General features: G+C 40.0%; 1 protein-coding gene across 2 annotated transcripts in view; it reads left to right on the forward strand.

Annotated features, from left to right (window-relative positions):
- Nucleotides 1-24,905, forward strand: part of FGF14 (fibroblast growth factor 14) — a 449,431-nt gene that overhangs the window by 63,934 nt on the left and 360,592 nt on the right. The window contains exon 2 of one of the 2 annotated variants that reach the window (XM_033949591.1): nucleotides 10,391-10,399. The exons of the other annotated variant lie outside the window; for it this stretch is intronic. Within the exon in view, the coding sequence (XP_033805482.1) occupies nucleotides 10,391-10,399 (9 nt within the window). The remainder of the gene's footprint in view (nucleotides 1-10,390; nucleotides 10,400-24,905) is intronic. 2 annotated transcript variants of the gene reach the window in all.

Raw genomic sequence — 24,905 nt, forward strand, 5'->3', positions numbered from 1 at the left:
TTCCAAGCTTCGGATGTTTTTGTGCGTTTCCACGTCTTAAAGGAGTCCTTGTTTTCATTTATGGCTTCCATCACCTCTTTGGTAAGCCACGCCGGCTCTCTTTTGCCTTTGGTTTTCTTTACTTTGGACATTCGCGGAATGTAGAGGCTTTGTGCTTCCGTGATAGTATTTTTTAGTAGGGACCATGCCTGTTCCACTGTTATGATTTTGTCCATCTTTTTCTTGATCCGTTTTTTCACCATGGCTCTCATGCTGTCGTATCTTCCCTTTTTAAAGTTTAAAGTCATGGATGAGGTTTTAGTACCTTTCCCTTTCCCAACATCAAGTTTGAGGTTGATCATGTTGTGATCGCTCATCCCCAGCGGGACCGTAACTTCTACTTCCTTTGCTGGACCTGTATTGCCATTTAGGACCAAATCCAAGGTGACGTTTCCTCTCATCGGCTCTCCTACCATCTGTTCCAGGAAGCAGTCCCCTAGCACTTCCAGGAACTTTGCCTCCTTGCCACAGTTAGAGGTTCCCAGGTCCCAGTCTATCCCCGGGAAATTGAAATCCCCCAAGATTATGACATTACCTGTCTTACATTCTTGTTTAATTTCCTCTATCATTTCCGAGTCTCCTCCCTCTGTCCCAGTACGACCTCACCTTGAGTATTGCTTTCAATTCTGGTTGTCTTATCTCAAAAACGATACATTACCCTAGAAAAGGTTCAAAGAAGAGCGATCGAGTTGATAAAGGGGATGGAACTCCTCTCGTATGAGGAAAGACTAAAGAGATTAGGGCTCTTTAGCTTGAAAAAGAGATGACTGAGAGAAGATATGACTGCTCTCAACGGCACTGTACTTTCTCATGAATTGTATCTTCGCTGTATACGTACAGTCTCTTACATTGTAAACTGCCCACAACTGCATTGTACATTCTCTTGCATTGTATCTTCGCTGTACATTCTCTTGCATTGCATCATTGCTGTATATTGTCACAAACCCGGCACCAGAGTGAGGTTTGTGCCAGAGAAGGGGCAAAAACCCCTAACTGTTAGGAGAGCAGACCAGTACAGCAGCCCTCCTTCAAACAGCTCCCAGAGCTCTGTCATTGGCAAGGGCGCCCTAGAACAAGAGGTCTGGGAGAAGGGAAAACCAGAAGAGAGCATAAGGTTCTCTAAACCTAGAATTGCTCCTATTAAAACTCCCCATAGGAGACAAGCTCCTATACAGCCCAGCCCCCATCTGCTTAGGCTAATAGAAAAACAGCAGAAAGCTCAGAACCAGGCTGCCCAACCCCCATACAGAGTAGGGCGTGGCTCTCTGAAGGCTGGACAAATAGAGCAGAGCAAGCTGAGTAAAGTCAGTCTGGAAGGAGACTTATGGCCAGGTGCTTCCAGGTTCCAAACTGAGAATGAGATAGAAATGAGAGACCTGGATGAGCTGTCTCTGCCAAGTCTGCTTGATGGTCTACAGACTGAGGAACCTATGGACCTTATCTGGGAGCCTGAGGAAATTCCCATGGAGGAAAGCTAAGTTTCTCTTTGTGTTTTTGGCACTGCATTTTGTTTGGGACTTGTGCTAACTGCTTGTGAGTGGGAAGCATTGTTAAAGGCTCCACTCCTGAAGAACTCTCTTCAATTAGGGAAGGACTGTGAACTGTGTTTTTGAATGTGGGGATTTTGTTTTTCCCTCCTGTGAAAAGAAGATTTTGCTATTGATTGAGGTTAATGGGAGTTGTGGGGTCTGAATCCACAAAAGATCCTGGGTTGGGATTGTGGGGCCATTCTCTGGCAGTTTTTTAAGTGGATTCAACAACTCCCCACCCCCGCCAGCTTACTTGAACTGGCAGGGGAAAGCCTGTTCAATCTCAGGCTAACACAGTGTGCTGGTAAAAGCAAATTGACTTTTATTACCAATTATCATTTTTGCTCTTAGTATCTAAGAACCTGTGAGGACTGTTGAAAACTTACCCTGAAGAAAGGGCTGCTCAAACTGAGGCTAACCTGGTAGCCGCACCTTCTGAGCTGTGTTTTTGTTTGTTCTTTTCATTTGGACTCTAGAACAGTGGCTACAGCACTGTTGTTAAATAAAGCTCTACTATTTTGAAAGAACTCAGTTAACCTGATTTTTTGTGTTTCCTAACATTGTGACCACCAGCAGGTTCTTTCACCTTGGAAAGGCATGCCCGGACTTCATGTTTTGTGCACTGCCCGGTTGCCATTCTGACAACCCAGTACCGGGAGTGTGACAATATGTACAGTCTCTTGTACATTCTCTTGCATTGTATCTTCACTGTACATTCTCTTGCATTGTATCTTCGCTATATATGTACAGTCTCTTGCATTGTAAACCGCTCTGAACTGTTTGTGGTATTGCGGTATACAAAAATAAAATTATTATTATTATTATTATTATTGAAGTCTTCAAAATGCTGAGTTGTGTTGAACAGGTATGAGCGAATCGATTTTTTGCTCCATCAAAAATTACAAAGACTAGGGGGACATTCAATGAAATTACAGGAAAATACTTTTTTTTTAAAATCATTTTTATTGCGAGTTCATAAAGATATAATAAACAATCATTCAAACTAGCAGTACAAATGAACAAGACCCACCAGAGGGGGCCTGCAATACTGCATTATCGTAATAAGATAAGATAATAGTATTTCTCTAGCACATAAATACATACCGAGATAAAGTAGATAAGAAGAAATAAGCTCACATCAATTCTGTTCTCTGCTCCAACCCTTCCACTTTATCACCAGAACCCCTCCCACCCTATCACCTGAACCCTAGGCAATCAATTACTTATTCAAAACTTATTCAGCACTAAGCTACATTGCAGATGAGTATGAGTATTCTAGTTCGATTCCTTTATTGATTGAAACACATTCCAATGTTTAGTCTGTTATTGCATGTTATTGCAGAGTAAATATAGTTTATTTCCAACTAGTCTTTAAGCCCGTTACATTAACCCGGGCCATGTGCCTAAGGCCCGCCCACAGGCGGGACCTAAGGCTCCCGGGCCTATTCTGATTGGCCCAGGTGCCTTAGGCCCCACTAGTAGGTGGGGCTTTGGTTAGGCTGGGCCAATCCGGCCCCATTCGTCTGAGGACTGCCTGCCGGACGGACGGGTTTGGCACCCATCTGTCCGGCCAACTTACCTAAAGGTACGGGGAAGGGGGGTGGGGGTGGGGGGGTCGTGGGGTCAGCCGGGAGGTCGCAGGTCAGCTGGGAGGGGGGCTGATCAGAGGTTCTGGGGGGGCAGACATTGGGGGGAGGGGGTTCGTCGAGGGAAGGAGGGCCTGGGATCCCTCCTGCCCATAATGTAGTGGGGGGTGGGGGTAGAGGATTGGCTGGGCCAGGAGGGCTTGGGCTCCCTCTTGACCCGAACGAGTCGGGGGGGGGGCAGGATCGGCTGGGCCAGGAGGGCTTGGGTTCCCTCTTGCCCCGATATGTCGGGGGTGCCGTGGTTGGCTGGGGCAAGAGGACTTGAGCTCCCTCTTGCCCCGATGGAGTCGGGGCGTCAGGGGAGCAAGAGGGCTTGGGCTCCCTCTTGACCCGAACGAGTCGGGGGGGGGGCAGGATCGGCTGGGCCAGGAGGGTTTGGGCTCCCTCCTGGTCCGAACGAGTCGGGGGGGGGCAGGATCAGCTGGGCCAGGATGGCTTGGGTTCCCTCTTGCCCCGATATGTCGGGGGTGCCGTGGTTGGCTAGGGCAAGAGGACTTGAGCTCCCTCTTGCCCCGATGGAGTCGGGGCGTCAGGGGAGCAAGAGGGCTTGAGCTCCCTCTTGCCCCGATGTTGTCGGGAAGGGGGGGTCGCGGTTTAACATGCAGGAGGGCTTGGGCACCCTCCTGCCTGGATTGTTTGGGGGGGATTCTGTAACCGGTGTTGTTTTTGACAGACACCGGTTACAGAATCCAGCTTTTAGGCGAAGGACTGGCTCCTCCTTTGCCTAAAAGCCCTTCTGTTGGACATTTGTGGCCTAGGCGTGTTTTTGTTTCATTATGGCTAAAAAGTGTAGACGTGCTGTGGGGTACTTTTAGACGTAGTGGAGATTGGGCGTTTAGGCAGAGGAAGGCCATAATCAAAACATGGACGTTTGTTTTGGTTATGGACACTTTCCCTGCTTCTGGGTTGAACGTTTAGGGACTTAGGCCAAAAGGGAACTTAGACGCTTTTTTTGATTTTGCCCCTCCACGTTTCTAGGCATTTAAATTAGAAGGTGGGAGTGGCGTATGTATAAAGGACAATTATAGAGGCCACCTCCAGCAAAAGACAAGATGTGATGGTAGTAAAGATTGCAACAAACAATATTAGCAAATCACTTCTTAGCAATGCAATAGGAAGTGAAACAAAACAAAAATACTATACAAAAAAGATTATCATTGAAAAATAGCTGGAAAGCAATTACCACAAATGCTCACAGTGAAAGCAATAAAGTTCATTATCTGCAAGCCTTGATGTTAGAGGCAGACCTGGATATTGATGCTATCACAGAGACATGGTTCAGTGAATCCCATGGATGGGATGCAAACATGCCGGGATATAATATTTTTAGGAAGGACAGAGATGGTCAAAAATGTGGAGGGGTAGCTCTCTATGTAAAGATCGATATCCAATCAACTGAAATGCAAGGGACTTGGGGAGAGGAAGAAGGAATATGGATCACTCTAAAAAAAGAAGATAGAACTTCTGTCCATGTGGATGTAGTCTTCAGACCCTGACTCAATCACAGCAAATTGACGAACTTATTACACTTCTTTGAAGGAGTAAACAAGCAAATGGACGAAGGAGCCCCCTTAGACATTGTATTCTTGGATTTCCAAAAAGCCTTTGACAAAGTACCCCATGAACGCCTGCTAAGAAAATTAAAGAGCCATAGGGTGGAAGGGGATGTACACAGATGGATCAAAAACTGGTTGGCGGGTAGAAAGCAAAGGGTAGGAGTGATGGGCCAGTACTCGGACTGGAGAGGGGTTACGAGTGGTGTCCCGCAAGGATCGGTACTCGGACCGCTGCTGTTCAATGTTTTCATAAATGACATAGAAACAGGGCTGAAGTTATAAAATTCGCAGATGACACAAAACTTTTTAGTGGGTTTAGGAACAAAGCGGACTGTGAAGATTTACAAAGGGACCTGGACAAACTGGGAGAGTGGGCGAATAAATGGCAGATGAAGTTTAATGTAGAGAAATGCATGTAGGACACAGAAACCCGATGTACAGCTATACAATGGGTGGGCTGGTAATGGGTGAGAGTAGCCTTGAGAAAGACTTAGGGGTAATGATGGACAGATCGATGAAGCTGTTGGTGCAGTGCGCGGTGGCCTCAAAGAAGGCGAACAGGATGCTAGGTATTATCAAGAAAGGTATTACAACCAGAATGGCAGAAGTTATCCTGCCACTATATCGGGCGATGGTGCGCCCGCATCTGGAGTACTGCGTCCAATTCTGGTCGCCGTACCTTAAGAAGGATATGGCGATACTCAAGAGGGTTCAGAGGAGAGCGACGAGACTGTTAAAGGGTATGGAAAACCTAACATATGCCGAAAGATTGGAGAATCTGGGCCTCTTTTCCTTGGAGAAGCGGAGACTTAGAGGGGACATGATAGAGACTTACAAGATCATGAAGGGCATGGAGAAAGTGGAGAGAGACAGATTTTTCAAAATTTCAAAAAATACAAGAACGAGGGGACATTCGGAAAAGTTAAGAGGGGACAGATTCAGGACCAATGCTAGGAAGTTCTTCACCCAGAGGATGGTGGACACCTAGAATGCGCTTCCAGAAGGTGTGATACGACAGAGTATACTACTGGGTTTCAAGAAGGGTTTGGATGAATTCCTGAAGGATAAGGGATTGAAGGGTATAGATAGAGGATTGGATGATTTCCGGAAGGAAAAGGGGATTGAGAGGTACTGATAGAGAATTACTATGCAGGTCCTTGACATGATGGGCTGCCGCGCGAGCGGACTTCTGGGCAGGATGGACCTCTGGTCTGACCCAGCAGAGGCACTGCTTATGTCCTTATGATAAAGATCTGATTGCAGATATCCAAAAGTTTGGAAAGAAAGAGAGGGTGCTACTGTAGGGGGATTTCAACCTGCTGGATGCGGATTGGAAAGTTCCATCTGTGGAATCAGAAAGAAGTAGGGAGATTGTGGATACCTTTCAAGAGGTTCTGCTCAGAAAAATGGTGACGGAATCCATGAGGGAAAAAGTGCTATTGGATCTAATCCTCACAAATGGGGACAGTATTCCTAATGTTCGAGTGGGTGCCCACCTGGGAAGTAGTGATCATCAAACAGTTTGGTTTGATATAATAGTTAAAGTGGAGAGCGGTCGCACGATACTAAAAGTCCTAGATTTCAAACATACGGACTTTAATAAAATGGGAGAATACCTGAAGAAAGAGCTGTTAGGGTGGGAGGACATAAGAGAAGTGGAAAAACAGTGGTCTAAGCTGAAAGGAGCTATAAAAATGGCTACGGAACCTTATGAGAAGAAAATAAATAAAAACAAGAGAAAAAGGAAACCGACATGGTTCTCTAAACTAATGGCAGAGAAAATAAAGGCAAAAGAATTGGTGTTCCTGAAATATTAAAAAAAACATGAAGAAGAGTACAGAAAGGACTACCAGGTGAAACTGAAAGAAGCCAAGAGGGAGATATGCCTGGTAAAAGTGCAGGCGGAAGAGCAAATGGCTAAAAATGTAAAAAAGGGAGATATAAATTTTTTCAGATATTTAAGTGAAAGGAGGAAGATGAAAAATGGAATTGCTAAACTAAAAGATGCTAGGAACCGATATGTGGAGAGATAAGGAAAAAGCAAACATGCTCTGTGTTCACGGAAGAAAATCCTGGAGAAGGATTGAGATTGTCTGGCAAAGTTAAACAAGAAAATGGAGTAGATTCTGCGCTTGTTCACAGAGGAAAGTATTTATGAACAACTTGAAAAACTAAAGGTGAACAAAGCGATGGGACCGGACGGGATCCATCCCAGGATACTGAGGGAGCTCAGAGAGGTTCTGGTGGGTCCTATTAAAGACTTGTTCAACAAATCTCTGGAGACAGGAGTGGTTCCTTGGGACTGGAGAAGAGCTGATGTGGTCCCTATTCACAAAAGTAGTCACAGGGATGAAGAGGAAAACTACAGGCCAGTAAACCTAACTTCGGTTGTTGGAAAAATAATGGAAGTGTTGCTGAAAGAAAGAAAAGTGAACTTCCTAGAATCTAATGGATTACAGGATCCGAGGCAACAAGGCTTTACTAAAGGTAAATCTTGTCAAACGAACCTGATTGAATTTTTTGATGGGGTGACCAGAGAGCTGGATCAAGGATATATGCTAGATGTAATTTACTTAGATTTCAGCAAAGCCTTTGACACGGTTCCTCAAAGGAGGCTGTTGAACAAACTTGAAGGGTTGATGTTAGGACCCCAAGTGGTGAACTGGGTTAGAAACTTTGCTGTCGGACAGATGCCAGAAGGTGGTGGTTAATGGAAGTTGCTCGGAAGAAGGAAAGGTGAGAAGTGGAGTCCCTCAGGGTTCGGTGCTGGGGCCAATCCTGTTCAATATGTTTGTGAGTGACATTGCTGAAGGGTTAGAAGGAAAAGTTTGCCTTTTTGTTGATGATACCAAGATTTGTAACAGACACCGAAGAGGGAGTGGAAAACATGAAAAAGGATCTACAAAAGTTAGAGGAATGGTCTAATATCTGGCAACTAACATTCAATTCAAAGAAATGAAGAGTAATGCATTTGGGGATTAACAATCGGAAGGAGCCGTATATGGTGGGAGGGGAGAGGCTGATATGCACGGATGAGGAGAGGGACCTTGGAGCAATAGTGTCTGAAGATCTAAAGGCAAAAAAACAGTGCGACAAGGCGGTGGCTGCTGCCAGAAGGATGCTGAGCTGTATAAAGAGAGGCATAACCAGTAGAAGAACGAAGATGTTGATGCCCCTGTACAGGTCGTTGGTGAGGCCCCACTTGGAGTATTGTGTTAAGTTTTGAAGACCGTATCTGGCAAAGGACACAAAAAGGCTTGAAGCGGTCCAGATGAGGGCGACAAAAATGATAGAAGGTTTGCGACAAAAGACTTATGAGGAGAGACTGGAAGCCCTGAATATGTATACCTTAGAGGAAAGGAGGGACAGGGGGATATGATTCAGATGTTCAATAGTTCAAATACTTGAAAGGTATTAATGTAGAACAAAATATTTTCCAGAGAGGAAAATGGTAAAACCAGAGGACATAATTTGAGGTTGAGGGGTGGGAGATTCAAGAGCAATGTGAGGAAATTCTTCCTTATAGAGAGGGTGGTGGATGCCTGGAATGCGCTCCCGAAGAGTTGGTGGAGAGTAAAATGGTGCCGGAGTTCAAAAAAGAATGGGATGAACACAGAGGATCTATAATCAGAAAATAATAGTAAATATTGAAGAACTAAGGCCAGTACTGGGCAGACTTGCACGGTCTGTTACATTACATTACATTACATTTGTGATTTCTATTCCGCCTGTGCCTTGCGGTTCTAAGCGGATTACAATTAAAAGAGATCAGGACATTACCGAGAGAATTACATTACAACGATTTAAGTAAATTACATGTTGTGGTATAGAAATACAAATATAAGATATCTGGATTTATCGATAGAATAACTTGACAGGGTTCAAGTATTTACAAGGTTCAGTGGGGAAAACAATATAGGCAACTGAAGAAAGATACCTAACTTTGAAGGAATCAGTTAAGTGGATTCCTAAGGGAGATGCTTATTTAGGAGTTTGGATATTTTTCGTAAATGAAGTTCAAGGGGATGACTAGTGTATTATTTGCTGGGGAGAGTGCATGTGCGATTGGGGAGGGGAATATTAAGTAAGGACGTGTCTGTATATGGATGTTTGGTGGAGGATGGGCTGGGGAGAGCTTCAATGGCTGGGAGGATGTAGATCAGGGGTCTCAAAGTCCCTCTTTGAGGGCCGCAATCCAGTCGAGTTTTCAGGATTTCCCCAATGAATATGCATGAGATCTATGTGCATGCACTACTTTCAATGCATATTCATTGGGGAAATCATGAAAACCCGACTGGAATGCGGCGCTCAAGGAGGGACTTTGAGATCCCTGGTGTAGATGGACTGGAGTGAGCTTTTTTTCCCCCACAGTTTTTATTAATTTTATAAGATAAATGTACAAATATTAAATAAAACAATAAACATATTATATGTACAAGACAATAAATACAAATACATATATTAAATAAGACAAGAAATAGATCAAATGTACAAGTCATTATGGGGCTCATAATCGAAAGAGAAAAACGTCCAAAAACTGGCCTAAGTCAGCACTTGGACGAACATTTCTCAAAAACGTCCAAGCGCCGATAATAAAACCGGGTGTTGGACGTATTTCTAAACGACTTTAGGCCTTCATAGTGCCGCTCAACGTCCAAAGCTAAACAGAACGTTTCGGGAGGTGTGTCGAGGGTGGGAGTTGGGCGGGACGTGGGCTGGCTTAGACTTAGTCGTACAGCATGTATAACCAAAAGTTTTACAACAGAGCCTAGACGGAATTTGAATGTTGTGACTTAGACCATTTAAAGTTGCAATAGTGGTGTAGTGATCACAAAGACCAACAGTTTGTGAATTTATATAAATGGGATATCAGAATGATCCCCGGAGTCCATTAACTCCTTAGGTCAGGTACTTCCTCATACATCCCTTTTTTTTGAAAAAGTTTATAAATAATTTTTATAAATAGTTTTTAAATAAATTTTATAAATAGTAGTTTAAATATAGGTTGAATAACTTAGCTTTTAGGTATGAAGCAGTCTCATAGTGTATTGATATCTCCAGCATTGACGCTTGGAGAGATGCTTCAGCGTTCAACTAACGTATCTCTCCAAGTGTCAATGCTGGAGATATCAATACACTATGAGACTGCTTCATACCTAAAAGCTAAGTTATTCACCTATATTTCAACTACTATTTATAAAATTTATTTAAAAACTATTTATAAAAATTATTTATAAACTTTTTTTTAAAAAAAGGGATGTATGAGGAAGTACCTGACCTAAGGAGTTAATGGACTCAGAGGGTCATTCTGATATCCCATTTTTATAAATTCACAAACTGTTGGTCTTTGTGATCACTATACCACTATTGCAACTTTGACTGTTTTCTCTTTGGGAGTTCTTATATTATTCATTACATTTTTTGTGAGGTTAGACCATTTAAAACATGGCCTAAGTCACAAAAACCCACCTAAACTCACCAGATAAGCACTGCAAACACATAACACAGACCCCCCACACACTACCCCAGTGATCACCAATCCCCCCTACCCCCATAAAACTTTTATTCACAACTTTAAATTTCAGCCTCCAGACCATCATCACCTGGCTGCCTGGCATAGGAAAGCCTAGTCGTCCAGCCCAGAGGCAGCTTAAGTCATCTTGGGAGTGGGTTAGGGACCCATGGAGAGGAGGACCCATGCCCATAAGCCCCTGTAATCACTGCATTGATACGTAAACATATGCACTCCCCTATACACCCCCAAAATCCTTTTTTACTGGCATATAAGTGGCTCCTGCAGTCATAAGGGCTATTGGGGTGGTAGATAAGTGGGTCTAGGGGATTCTGAAGGTGGTTTGAGGGGCTCACCGTCACCTATAAGGGAGCTGTAGTGAGGAGAAGCCATGGCACCCTTTTTGTGAAGTTCACAGCAATGCCCTGTAAGATACCCCACTATTTAGGTGGCATGTCTGGGTGTGCAGTCCATCTCTTTGCAGACCCCTCCCATGTCCAACAGGCGTTCTAGGCGTTTTGGACTTGGACGGAAAGTCGGACGGAAATGTGGTATAAAGATGGACGATTTAGCGGCTTGGATGATCAGATCGGCAGGACGTATAATTAGACGATTTTCAAAAGTCAAAAAAAGTTGGACGTATCTTTCGAAAATGTGTCTTAGACTCCTTTTAATTTTGGACGACTTGCGAGATGGAAGTAAATGGACTTAGACGTCCCTTTCGATTGTGCCCCTCCATGTATATATCTATCTATCTATCTAATTACATAAAATGTATATATAAGATGACAGAGTTTATAAAAAGCGTGGGATGGACACAGAGGATCTCAAATCAGAAAATAATAGGTTGAGGAGGGCTTTGATGGCTGGGATGATTTAGATGGGCTGGAGTGAGCTTTGACAGAGACTTTAGTACAAATGATACGAAATCTAACCCATGGTCAAACCCATGCGGAGTCCCGCAGGGTTCCCCACTATCGCCCATTCTATTCAATCTCTTCATCTCCTCCCTTGGTACCACTTTAGACAACCTAAATGTAACATCATTCAGCTACGCAGGCGACATAACTATTCTCCTCCCCTTCGAAACCCAAGACCACACTTCAACAGGACACCTGGAAATAATACTGGAAGAAGTAGAAAAATGGATGACAAACCACAAACTGAAACTAAACTCGGACAAAACCAAATTCCTAATGCTTGAAACAGACAAAAACCCATCCATAACAGACCTGGAAATTAAAGCAACCAAATACCCAATTCAGACCTCACTCAAAATCCTGGGAGTGCTGATAGACAGATGCTGCACTATGCAGACTCAAATCAACAAAACTACCCAAAAAGCATTCTTCACAATGCGCAACTTAAGAAAAATAAGGAAATTCTTTGACAAAGAACACTATAGGATCATGGTACAATCCCTGGTACTAGGTCTTGTGGACTACTGCAATATCCTATATCTACCATGCCCCACAAACATGATCAAAAAACTACAGACTGTTCAGAACACAGTTCTCAAACTAATCTACTCCCTCGGAAAATTTGACCACATCACCAATGCCTACCTAGACTCACATTGGCTACCGATTCGAGACAGAATTCAATTCAAACTATACTGTCTACTCTTCAAAGTAATTAACGGTACTGCACCTGCCTATCTAAACAATCGCCTAAATCATAACCTTCCACCCAGAACAAGAAGAACACTGACACCATTCTCATACCCACCACTCAAAGGCACTCATCGCAAAAAGCTATATGATAACCTCCTAGCAACGCATGCAGCAAAACTCGAACCCTCCATCACCAGATTGTTAACCACAACATCTGACCTCAAAGCATTCCGTAAAGAAATCAAAACACTTCTATTCAAAAAGTATATACAATCTACCTAATCTCCCTCTCCTCTTCCCCTCTTACTCCGACCATGCTCTGCTCACTCCCTGGCACCATACCCTCAATCGACCAATTAATAAAAAAACAAAACAAAAAAAACAACACAAAAAACGAAATGCCAAGAAAGCTACCTGAAACCTAAATTATCCTACCGAAATCGACTATCTACCAATGTAAGGAAACAGAATACTTGCTATGTAATGTAACCTGGTTATCTTCCAATGTTATTAAGTCTATACCCTCAATCTGTACTCTCCAATGTAATATACCCTCCTGGAAATGTCCAGTTCTCTTCTTATGTAATCCGCTTTGAACCGCAAGGTACAAGCAGAATAAAAATCACTAATGTAATTATGTAATGTAATGTAGATGGGACATAAGCACAGTACTGGCCAGAGCTTTGGATTCTGGCCCAGAAATAGCTAAGGAAAATTTAAATTAAATCAGTAATTCAAAGAGAGGTTGGGCAGACTAGATGGACCATTCAGGACTTTATCGGCCTTCATTTATTATGTTCTTATGTTTTTTTTTTGTTTTTTAAAAAAATCTTTATTCATTTTTCAAACGTACAATAAGTGTATCAATATGTAAAAACAAATTAATCATAAATATATCACTTAATAAACATCAATATAATAAATTGCTATTATTACCCACCCTTCCCACCCCTTCATATTATATAATCACACATATTGTACAATATATAATAATAAAATAATAAAATTATCCCCCTCATAATTGAACCTGTAATTTAAGGGAAAAAATGTCATCTAATCAGTACAATAATTTGTTAATGGCTCCCACACATCTTGAAAATTCCTAAAACATCCTCGCTGTATTGCAATAAATCTTTCCATTTTATACATGTGACATAGGGAATTTCACCAAAAATTATAATTTAATCTATTCCAGTTCTTCCAGTTATAAGTAATTTGTTGAATGGCAGCCCCAGTCATTATAAGTAATAATTTGTTATTATTTGAAGAAATCTGACTTTTTGCTCTCATTGCCATACCAAACAGCACAGTATCATATGACAATGCCACTGGATTATCTAATAAACAATCAATTTGGTCCCAAATTGATTTCCAAAAAGTCATAACAAAAGGACAGTAGAATAACAAATGATCTAAAGTCCCTGCTTCAAGATGACAATGCCAACATTTATTAGACTTAGAGCTATCCAATTTTTGTAACCGAACAGAGGTCCATAATACTCTATGTAACATAAAAAACCATGTTTGTCTCATAGATGCTGACATTGTACATCTCATCCTCCAAGTCCAAATTTGTGTCCATTGAGACGCAGAAATTTGATACTTGATCTCAATGCTCCAAATGCCTCTCAGACCAGTGTTTAATTTCTTTTTAATAAGTCCAGTTAATAATTTATACCCCTGAGCAGACTGGTGACCCAGGAAGTCCGCTTGAAAGCATAAGAATTCCATACTATAGTGATCACTAAGATTTTTCCATTCAGGGAACCCAGCCTGAATGGCCTGCTTCAATTGCAACCATCTAAAACTTTCTGATTTATTAAGGCCATATTTATATTGCAACTGTGAAAACTCAAGCAGTTTACCATTAGAAATAACATCATCCAATAAACGTATTCCTGCTATCATCCAATGCTTTCAGACGATCTTTTCTCCGCCAATTTGAATCTTGGAGTTTAGCCATATAGATTGATTTGTAGATTTTTAAATTGGAATAGTTGTTAAATTACTTACGTAGTGCAATGTTTTCCATGTATCAGCTAATATTCTGTTATCTTTACTGTAACTAAGCATTTTGATACTGAGCACATGGCAAAGGCTTAATGGAGACATCAGTTACCATTCTAACCACAATCAATCTGGGAGTTTTTCCATGAGCTCTGGGAAAACCCAATACATACCCTGGTGCAAAATATAGGCTTGATGATACCTATAAAAATTGGGAAAATTTACCCCTCCCTCTGAAATTGGCCTTTGTAAAGATACCAAAGCCACTCTAGGAGTTTTACCCAGCCAAATAAATTTTATAAGAATGCTATTTAAGGTCCCTTGAAAATAAACCGGCAACATACCCATCTGATAACAAACCACAGGCAAAATCATCATCTTAATAGTTTTGACTCTCCCCCACCACGAAAGATGTAAAGGATTCCATTGCTCACACATTTCTGTAACCTTCTGTAATAACGATTGTTCATTTATTTTCATTGTTTCTTCCATCGTATTTTTAATCCAAATGCCTAAATACTTTATTCCTTCCTCCCTCCAAAGAAAGGGAAATGAATCAAACAAACCTTTTGTACAGTGGACATTAAGTGGAAGAATTTTTGATTTACTCCAATTTATCTTATAACCTGAAAATTTTCCAAATTTCTCAATCATTTCAAGTACGCAAGGAATGGTTGTCTCAGGATTTCTCAAATAGAGCAATATATCATCCGCATAAGCATATTCCCGATCTCTACGAGGAATACCCTGAATCTCCTTTGCTTGCTGAATGGCTAGTAACAAGGGTTCCAATACAATAGATAAGGGACAGCCTTGTTTACCTAACCCCCCTCTGCAACCTAAAACCTTCTGAAAAATTATTATTAATATACAATTTAGCAACAGGGGAGCTATACAATGTTTGAACCATTTGTATAAATCCTGAACCAATACCAAACCATTCCAACGCTTGAAACAGGAAGGTCCATTCAACACAATCAAAGGCCTTTTCTGCATCCAGGGATACAGAAAAAGACAGATCATTTAAGGTTTTTGACAAATTCAACATATGCAAGGCAAGCCTAGTGTTGTTAGAAGAATGCCTTTGAGCAACAAATCCTGTTTGGTGCATTCCAATAATAAAAGGGAGAGCTTTAGCCAAATGTATAGCCAATGTTTTAGCTAAAAGTTTTCCATCTATATTAATTAAAGAAATAGGCCTGTAATTTGAAACCAGTGTGGGATCTTTATTTGGCTTAGGCAAGACTATAGTTAATGATTCTGCCATGGTACCCGTAATACAACCTTTAGATAGTTGAGTCTGATATAAATGTAACAAATATGGTAATAGGTCAATTTGGAATGATTTGTAGAACTCTACTGTAAAACCATCTCCACCTGGAGCAGATCCAACTCTAAGGGACTTCAATGCTGCTTGCAATTCTTTTATTGATATTGGCTTTTCTAAGCTTTCTTTTATATGCTCAAGAACTTTCGGCCCCTTTATTAATTTTAAAAATTCCAATCCATCCTTTTATTTATCTAAATAAGGCTCAGAAGAATACATACAGATCTTCATAAAAATGTAAAAAATGATTTAAAATAGGACCAATTTGTGTAAAAGCATTTCCTTTTTCATCTTTTATCGCCACTACTTTTGTTTTTCGTTTTTTTGCTTTTAAATAATTTGCTAGTAATCTTCCTGCCTTATTTGAATTTGCATAATACAATGCCTGTATTTCCCTTTAGCTTTCAAGAGATAGTGTAATGTAGAGTATTCCCATTTGCCAATCAATTTTGATTCTAATATCTTTATATCTTGTTCCAAACTATAAAATTGTTTTTTAATTTGTTTTTTAATGTATGCCGAAAAAGAAATAATTTGACCCCTCATGGTTGCCTTAAAAGCATCCCACAGCATTTCAATAGAGATATCCTCAACATTATTAATTTGAAAATAATCATTTATTTTCAACTGTATTTCCTTTATAAAACTTGGTTCCGCTAGCAATGTATTATCAAGTCTCCATGCAGGTCTATTATCATCTTGGTCAATTATTTTAAGTTTAATCCACACCCCACCATGATCAGATAAAATAATTGGATCAATGGAGGCTTGTGTTACTTGTTGAATTACTGCATTTGAAACAAATATATAATCTGTTCTTGAAAATGATTTGTGAACATGGGAGCAAAATGAAAATTCCCGATCATTAAAATGAAATATTCGCCATATATCTTTCAAATCACAATTTTGTACCAAATTATCTAATCCTAATGATTTCATAATTCTGCTAGGTTTTTTTGTCCAGTAAAGGATCCATAACAGCATTAAAATCCCCTGCCACAACTAATTTAGAAGCAGCCAGTGGTAACATCAATTGTTGTAGAGATTTAAAAAATTCAATCTGGTTCGAATTAGGTGCATATACATTGAATAGCGACTATCTCAAAGGGTAGGTAAGTGAATACGGAAAGAGTCACAGGAGGTTGATGCCACCAGAGCCCTCCCCGCCGGTGCCGATGCGATAGGAGGAGTCACAGCAGGAACAGCTGTCAGAGGAGGGAAATGTCACAGCCTGCAGCAAAGGCTATCTGAGCGCACAACCAGAGGAAGCCAGAGCCCTGCGTCAATTCTTCCATCCCAACCCGGAACCGGAAGTCTTCAATCAGTGATCCGAAACCATGCGCTGGGAACAGACCAATGAGCTCCCCCTCAAACACTCCGCAGGCCATCATAGGAACCATCTAGTACAATCCGATGTGAGTATCAACACCAGGGCTCTCTCCAATGTTCTCCCGCACTCCTTCCAAATACAATTGAATTCAGTTCCACACTCGATCATCGCTGCAACTACCCTCTTTGTTCTGTTTCCACTTTGGACCTTTTATTTGATTTCTCTTAAAACCTCTTCATGTTTTATATATTTCTTTTCTTTAAGAGGGATCAGAATTCGATGACCTCATAGATCCACATTTAGAACTCCTAAACGTCAGAGAAATTCTGCATACATTAAATTACAGCAGCATGTATTTTGTTAAAACTTAGAATCTTTTCCTGTTTTACAGTGCTTCTAATTCCAACAATTCAGTTAAAAGTCTGTTGTAGCAGCCATCTTAATGCTAAAAATAAAACTTAAAATATATAATCATTTATTTCAAAAGTTCTGAATTTTTATTATTTTTCAAGCTAAATTTTTCCTCTTACCAGTATTTTAATGCTTAATTCATGGGTGTCTCTTGAGAAGATAGGAACTCCTTAAGTTTTTCTGGGTCATCAAAGGAATAATACTTATCTTTATAGGTGATTTTCATTTGTGCTGGGTAGAAAATTCCATATTTTGCTCCTATTTCTTTTAATGGTTCTCTTAGCTGTAAAAACTTTTGCCTTATGTGAACAGTTTCCTTAGCCAAATCCAGAGCAAAAAACAATTTCTCTAGCCGCTTTAAAAATATCCAAAACATGTTGGAATCTCAATAGTTTGAATATTACTGTTCTTGGCTTACCTGAATTTTGGGATTTTTTTGCTCCAATTCAATGTGCTCTTTCTATTTCTATTGGTGTTTTTATCCTGAGTTAAAGAACCTTTGGAATCATTTTCTCTAAAAATGAAATCATATTTTTTTCCTTCACTTCCTTCTTTTAATCCTATAATTCTCAAATTCTGTTTTCTAGAACGATTTTCAAGATCTATCATTCTCTTCTGCATTATTTTTAACATTTCATGATCTTTTTTATTTTCTTGTAGCATTTGTTCTATTTTTCCTACTCTAATTTCCATATTATCAATTCTGTTGGTAATTATATCCAGTTTGCTGTTCATCTGATTCATTTCCCTTCTCATCTCCCTCAGTCAAATTTATGTTTTCCAATTTGTCCATGACATCTGTAACATCCAATGCATCTATAGATAATTAACCTCCACTTGATGTTTGTGGATTCTCTTTTAATCTTTTGTTTTTTCCTACAGACTTTGTTGAAATTTCCTGTATCTTCTGTTTAGTAGATGTCATCTTTAAAGATATTTCCCACAAACAAGGCAAAAACTATAATTATTGTATATTGAATTCTTGTATCAGATGCTCAGATGAGGGAGCTCAGTCTTTAGCCAGCCATTCACTCAGCCTCCAGGTTCCGGAATCATTCTTATGTTTTTTTTAAAGGACAACCAAGCTCTGAACCCCAATCAAAGGCCAATGAAGAAAAAGAGATCTCCAGCATCAGTCCCCATAATACTTATATAGGCTTTTAACTTAAGTTTATGTTGCTCCCTAATTTGCAAGCATTTGTCCATATTCTGTGTGTCTTCAAATGACAAGGAGGCAAATGGCAAACTGGCAACATAATGTGCCAATTGCAAATATGTATAAAGATCCCCAGCTCGCAAATTAAGGGATGCTTGAAAGCAGAAAATGAAAGCACACATGAATGGGAGTCTAAAACATCATCAATATGCACTAAACCTCCCCAATTTCCATCAAAGAAAATGAGAGGACTCCAAACCAGGTTTAAAGTCCAATCTTCCTGCAGTTGGAAGAAAAGAGGAGCAATCAACTGTCCCCTGTAAATATTGCTGAAACTTTCTCCAAGCCCACTTCATATACTAGCTCCTGATCTTTGTATGCATCAGGAAACCTACGCACAGGAGCATGTAATCAGCAGGCCCCCGTCATGGGCAATAACATCTGATATTCAAAAAGGGTAGGTGTAAAGTCCTCAGTATATCTGAGCCAATCTCTAATGTGGCACGTGCTACATGCTAGATTTAGCGGGACAGGTCCCAACAGCTCCCTTTTCCATTTATCACATGCTAAAGACAATACATGAAGCGATATGTGCACTTCTTAGTACCCCAAAGATATTTTCATAAATGCTTATTAAGAAGAGCAAGGTTTTTATGTCTAATAAATAAGGGTTGTGCCTAATTGAGATACAGTCATCTTGGTAGTAACATATTATATAGAAATATTTTTCCAGAAAGCATGAGGTAACTTTTCCCATACCGTAAGTCTTATCTATTGTGGCTTTTATCATAGGATGCACATTCAGATCATGGTGTAGGCATTGGTACTATCTATATTGGACTACTGTAATATTGTTTACTTGGGCGCAAAGTGTGTTTTTCATGTGGACATCTTTATATTTGAGAATTGCCAAAGCATCCAGATACTTGTAAGTCATTTTGAAAAAAAAAGATAGACGTCTTGCAGTTTTGAAAATAAACATGTTCTCTACTAGATTTCTGGATGTCTTTCTCATAACGTCCATATTCTGACATAGATGTCACAATGAAAATGCCCCTCTATGTGTTCAGTATATCCTTTTGTAAAATATGAAGGTGACTGAACATTTTGACCTAGGTGTTCAAATTCTTACTTTGATGTTCTGTGTAAAATGGGTAACATACACAGCGTACTGTATATTAGACAAGTTTAATAGTGATAAATCTAATCACCTTTTTGGATTATGTAACTTAACATTAGTCATTTAAGAAGAAAACTATTTTAAAATTGATATACTTAATAAAATTATTTTGATTTACAGATTAAAGGCAGTTTTCCATTGTTAGTTTATATCTTTTGTAATCATTGATTATATATTTTCACTAAAAATATAAATTTTAAACTAAGAATGTTTGCATTGATGTTACTCACAATTTTTTATTTTATTATTTTTTTTTTTTTTACTGTAAAAAAAAGCATTAGAGATCTTTGTTTTAGAGCTCATGTAAATGCCATCTCTTTTCTCAGAAGGATTAACATTGTTGCCCTCTTGAGCAATTCCTTCAAGTTACATTCTAATGTGCCATTCTTTAAAAGAAAAAAGAACTGATGCCAGTTAGATTTTTCAAAAATTCCATTCCTTAGAAGACATTGACATTCTTTTTCTCATAACAATGCCCCCTTGGTCAATTATGACCTTAGTATGACAAAGGTTTACAAAGGAAATGACATTTCACTAATTTAAACGTCATTCTAACACTTATAAGGTTTCAGCAAACTTTCAACAAATCTCCAGGATTAAGAATGAGCAATTCTACTTTTCTTTTAAATTCACCCTGCTCTGCATGCAGTACAAAAGATAGAACAAACTAATGGATTTGAGTGTATTAATAATAATAATAATAGCTTTATTTATATCACATCATACCTTTCAGTTCAAGACAGTTTACAACAAGAGAGGCTGAAGGAATGCAGCAAAGTTACATCAAGAGCATGAAGTAGGAGTAAACAAATAGGCATGTAACTTAGCTTTTAGAAGTTCACAGGGCAGCCTTGTTCACAGCACTGTCCCAAAGATAATGCAGTTAACCTTTGTAGTAAATCAGAGCCCCTCTCTTCTCTACCTAATCAGCAAACCCGCGAGAACCTGCTTTTAATAAGTCTTGTAATGTTTTCCTTTCTCCCACCCCCAGGACTCTTTTTTCCTCCATCCCTCTACCTTCAGGTCCAGCTCTCTCACTCACTCTCTCTATCTAAAAGTCCAATTCCCCCCCCCCTCCTTTTCCCCTCTATTTTTTCCCTTCAGGTCCAACTCCCTCCCTGCCATTCCCATTCACTTTAAATCCATCCCTTCCGGTCCTTGCAATAATAGTTTTTTTTTCTGTCCCCATCCTCATGGATTCCCAAGGGTTTTCTCTTGTCCCCACCCCCTTGCATACGTCTAGTATGAAACCCCTTTATGGACATTACAGTATAAAGTACTATATTATATATGAATCTATATAAATATTAGAGGGACATAAGAAAGGCAGATAATATGTGATGATTCAGTGGTAAAACAAAGAGCAGACCAAACGAGAATATGGAACAAAAAGAAATTGAATGTAACATGTACCTCATGTGGCCACATTTTGCCTGAGGCAAAACTAGAGGAAAACAGCAAGCTTTTTTTTTCTAATGTAACAGTTTACCAAACAATCCAGAATATTTAAACACAAAGAATACACTTCTCACTGATATAAAAATTCAACAGCAGTAGTCCTGCTGCAATATTCCTTCAACCACTTCCTGCATGTCATGCACATGTTAAATTAAATTCTTTTTGCTCCATATACTCATTTGGTCTGCTCTTTGTTCTACCTCTATATAAATATTATATTTGAATGAATATAGAGAGGTTTTAAATGAGACATGATTTGTTCTGTAGGCAGTTGCTGACAGGCCTCCATTTTTAGATCAAATATAGAATCTAATAGAAAGGATAATCAAAGTAGAACTTATGAGGGGTGCTGAAAAGTTCTGAGCCCAACCAAGAAGAAAATGACATGGATATGGTTCAATCAATGATCTGAAACAAAATAAAAACAGTGGCAAAATAACTCTCAGAATTTAGGAAATTGGTTGGCTGGGCTGAGAACATTTCAGCTCCTTCATAAGGAGCTGGCATCTAAAGAGACCAAAAATAGTTCTATCAAACAAATTATCCATTATTATAATGTTGCCAAATTTGCTACCTTTCCTGTCTGATTGTTCTAGCCAAGTGCCCTACTAATATGCACATGGAATTTCTATCCATAAAGATTTCTACATTGCTATCTGTTTCCTGCAGAATTTTTATTTTATTTGATTCATATAGAGCAACCCCCCTCTAGTTTGACCCTATCATTCCAATATAAGGTTGTACCCTGGTAACAGAGTGCTCCATTGGCTGTTCTCCTTCAATCAGGTCTCTGAGATTACTTATATGTAACATATACATAGTAACATAGTAGATGACGGCAGATAAAGACCCGAATGGTCCATCCAGTCTGCCCAACCTGATTCAATTTAAAAATTTTTTTTTTTTTTTTTTTTTTTTTCTTCTTAGCTATTTCTGGGTGAGAATCCAAAGCTTTACCCGGTACTGTGCTTGGGTTCCAACTGCCGAAATCTCTGTTAAGACTTACTCCAGCCCATCTACACCCTCCCAGCCATTGAAGCCCTCCCCTGCCCATCCTCCTCCAAACGGCCATACACAGACACAGACCGTACAAGTCTGCCCAGTAACTGGCCTAGTTCAATCTTTAATATTATTTTCTGATTCTAAATCTTCTGTGTTCATCCCACGCTTCTTTGAACTCAGTCACAGTTTTACTCTCCACCACCTCTCCCGGGAGCGCATTCCAGGCATCCACCACCCTCTCCGTAAAGTAGAATTTCCTAACATTGCCCCTGAATCTACCACCCCTCAACCTCAAATTATGTCCTCTGGTTTTACCATTTTCCTTTCTCTGGAAAAGATTTTGTTCTACGTTAATACCCTTTAAGTATTTGAACGTCTGAATCATATCTCCCCTGTCTCTCCTTTCCTCTAGGGTATACATATTCAGGGCTTCCAGTCTCTCCTCATGTCTACCTTTTCATTTAGTGCTATACAGTATATTTTAACTTCCCCATCTTATTTTTTAGGCTTCTAGAACTTGTATACAAATACTTCAAATTGTGGTTTCTCTTTGCATCTACAAGTTGCTTAGAAGTTGACAGGAATAATTTACTTTCATTACTCTGCTCTCCCTTTAAATACTCCTGCTTTTTTCACCTTTGTTGGAACTTGTTGAGATTCCTTAAATGTCTTGTTTTGAAAGCATCCTTTAAAGATTCCTCACTCCAAACCATGTGCTCTTAAGTGTCTGTCAGCTTTCCCCTCCCCTCATTCTAGTTTAAAAGCTATTCTATCTCCTTTTTAAATTTTAGCGCCATCAGCCTGGTTCCTTCCTGGTTAAGGTAAAGTCCATCCTTTTGGAACAGGCTCATAAGAACATAAGATTTGCCATACTGGGGCACACTGAAGCTCCATCAAGACCAGTATCCTGTTTCCAACAGTAGCCAATCCAGCTCAAAAGTACCTGGTAAGATCCCCAAAAAAGTAAAACAGATTTTATGCTACTTATCCTATTCATTCAGAATGTTGGCCAGTTAATAACAAATCTAAATCCCTCATCTCAATACTGGAAGATCTGGATTTTCAGTTTTCTACCTAAGATCCTAAATTTGGTTTCCAGAACATCCCTCCCACATTTTCCTATGTCATTGGTATCCACATGTACCAAGTCAGCTGGCTACTCCACAGCATTGTCTAAAACCCAATCTAGGTGAAACATAAAGTCTGCAACTTTCACACCACGCATGCACGTAACTAAACAATACTCATATCCACCAGGCACTAAGCTATCTACATGCCTAATAATTGAATCACCAATTTCAGTTGACCTAAACCTTCCCTCTTGGGCAGAAACCCTTGGAAACACATCCTTTGTGTATGAGGATATTGTATCTCCCTGGGGCAGGGTAGGTTCTGGCTACCAGATTACTCCTGCTTCACCAGGGTGATGCTCTCCTTTTAGGTGATCTCCCTCCTCCAAGACAGAGCTGGAGGTAAGACTTTTCTTCTATGTCTTCTCTATAAACCTGCCTGTCTGCTTAGTTGCTCTGCCACTCTAGCCTCAAAAGATAGGACATGTTCTCTGAGAGCTAGGAACTTTTTGCACCAAGCCTAAACATGTAACCTCTTGCCAACTGGGAAATAATCATACATGTAACACTCAATACAAAAGACCATATTGCACCCCTTTCATTGTTGGACTGCTGTCTGTATCTTAGTACGGTAAGTTGTTTAATTAAAACTTGATAAGATACTATGGATATTAAACAAATTACAAAAACCCAAGATTATATAATACATTGTGTGATTTATTGTTTCTTCTCAGCAAGTATAAGAAATTTGTAGAGTTTGTTGTATTTGTAGAGTTTGTTGTATTTATGTATGTATCTTTTGTTACCTGTGTGAAGGGGCATAATTGAAAGGGACATCTAAGTCCGTTTTCGTCTAAGTTGCAAGTCGTCCAAAGTAAAAAAAAAACAGTCTTCGAAAAATAAGTCCAAAATTTTTTTTGTTTCGAAAATCATCTAACTATGCATCCTGCAGATCTGATTGTCCAAGTCGCTAAATCGTCCATCTTTATACCACATTTTCGTCCAACTTTTCGTCCAAGTCAAAAACGCCTAGAACAAGCCCTGTTGGACGTGGGAGGGGTCTGCAAAGTGATGGACTGAACACCCAGACATGGCACCTAAATAGTGGGGTATCTTACAGGGCACTGCTGTGAACTTCACAAAAAGGGTGCCATGTCTTCTCCTCACTACAGTTCCCTTATAGTTCATGGTGCGCCCCCCAAACCACCTCCAGAATCTCCTAGACCCACTTATCTACCACCCCAATAGCCCTTATGGCTGCAGGAGCCACTTATATGCCAGTAAAAAAGGGTTTTGGGGGTGTATAAGGGACTGCACATGTTTCAGTAACAATGCAGTGATTACAGGGGTTGCAAACGTCCTGATTCCAGCAGCGGCTGCAGCACTGTAAACACGCTGCTTCGCGGCCTTCTACTGCCCTGATTTGCTCTGCTATGACATCAGGGACCTGCCTGCTGAATCTCTGCACTTAAGACAGATTTAGTAAACAGATGAATCCCTTCTCCTCAAACTCTCCCCCTGTCACAATTGGATAGGTTCCCATGTTCACCTGTAACGCAAGTCCTGGCTAACCACTTGAACACATGTACTCATGCATTCAAGAACTATCAACAAATCAGCAATGACAGTCTTTGCAGAAATTTGTAGAGACTGATTAGAAGGGAAATCCAATTCATCATAAACAAGTTTTGGGACAGGCTTATGGGTCCTGTCTGACCTGCGTACCACTATAGTATCATCAGCATGCTGACTAGATGAGTCGTCTGAAACAGCAGGCATACTTTCACTATCAGCTGTATTTTTCTCAATTACTCCAATTAATGGTACGGGAGCATTAATGTCTGCAAATATTCCCTTGTAAGGACTGTTATGAACTGTGGAACCGCTAAGTTCAAGTAGAGGTTCAGATTCACTGGTAGATTCAGATCAATTTGGCATGTTTCTGGCCTCTGTACAGTATAGGAGGTACATGAGGTGTGTCAGGTGTATGTTGTGTGAGAGAGGGGTCACTAAGATTCTCCGCATTGTTAGCATTTCTTTCAGTTACTATCTGAGTTAGTGACCCATTT

Source organism: Geotrypetes seraphini, chromosome 6 (assembly GCF_902459505.1).
Source record: "Geotrypetes seraphini chromosome 6, aGeoSer1.1, whole genome shotgun sequence".
Lineage (NCBI taxonomy): Eukaryota > Metazoa > Chordata > Amphibia > Gymnophiona > Dermophiidae > Geotrypetes > Geotrypetes seraphini.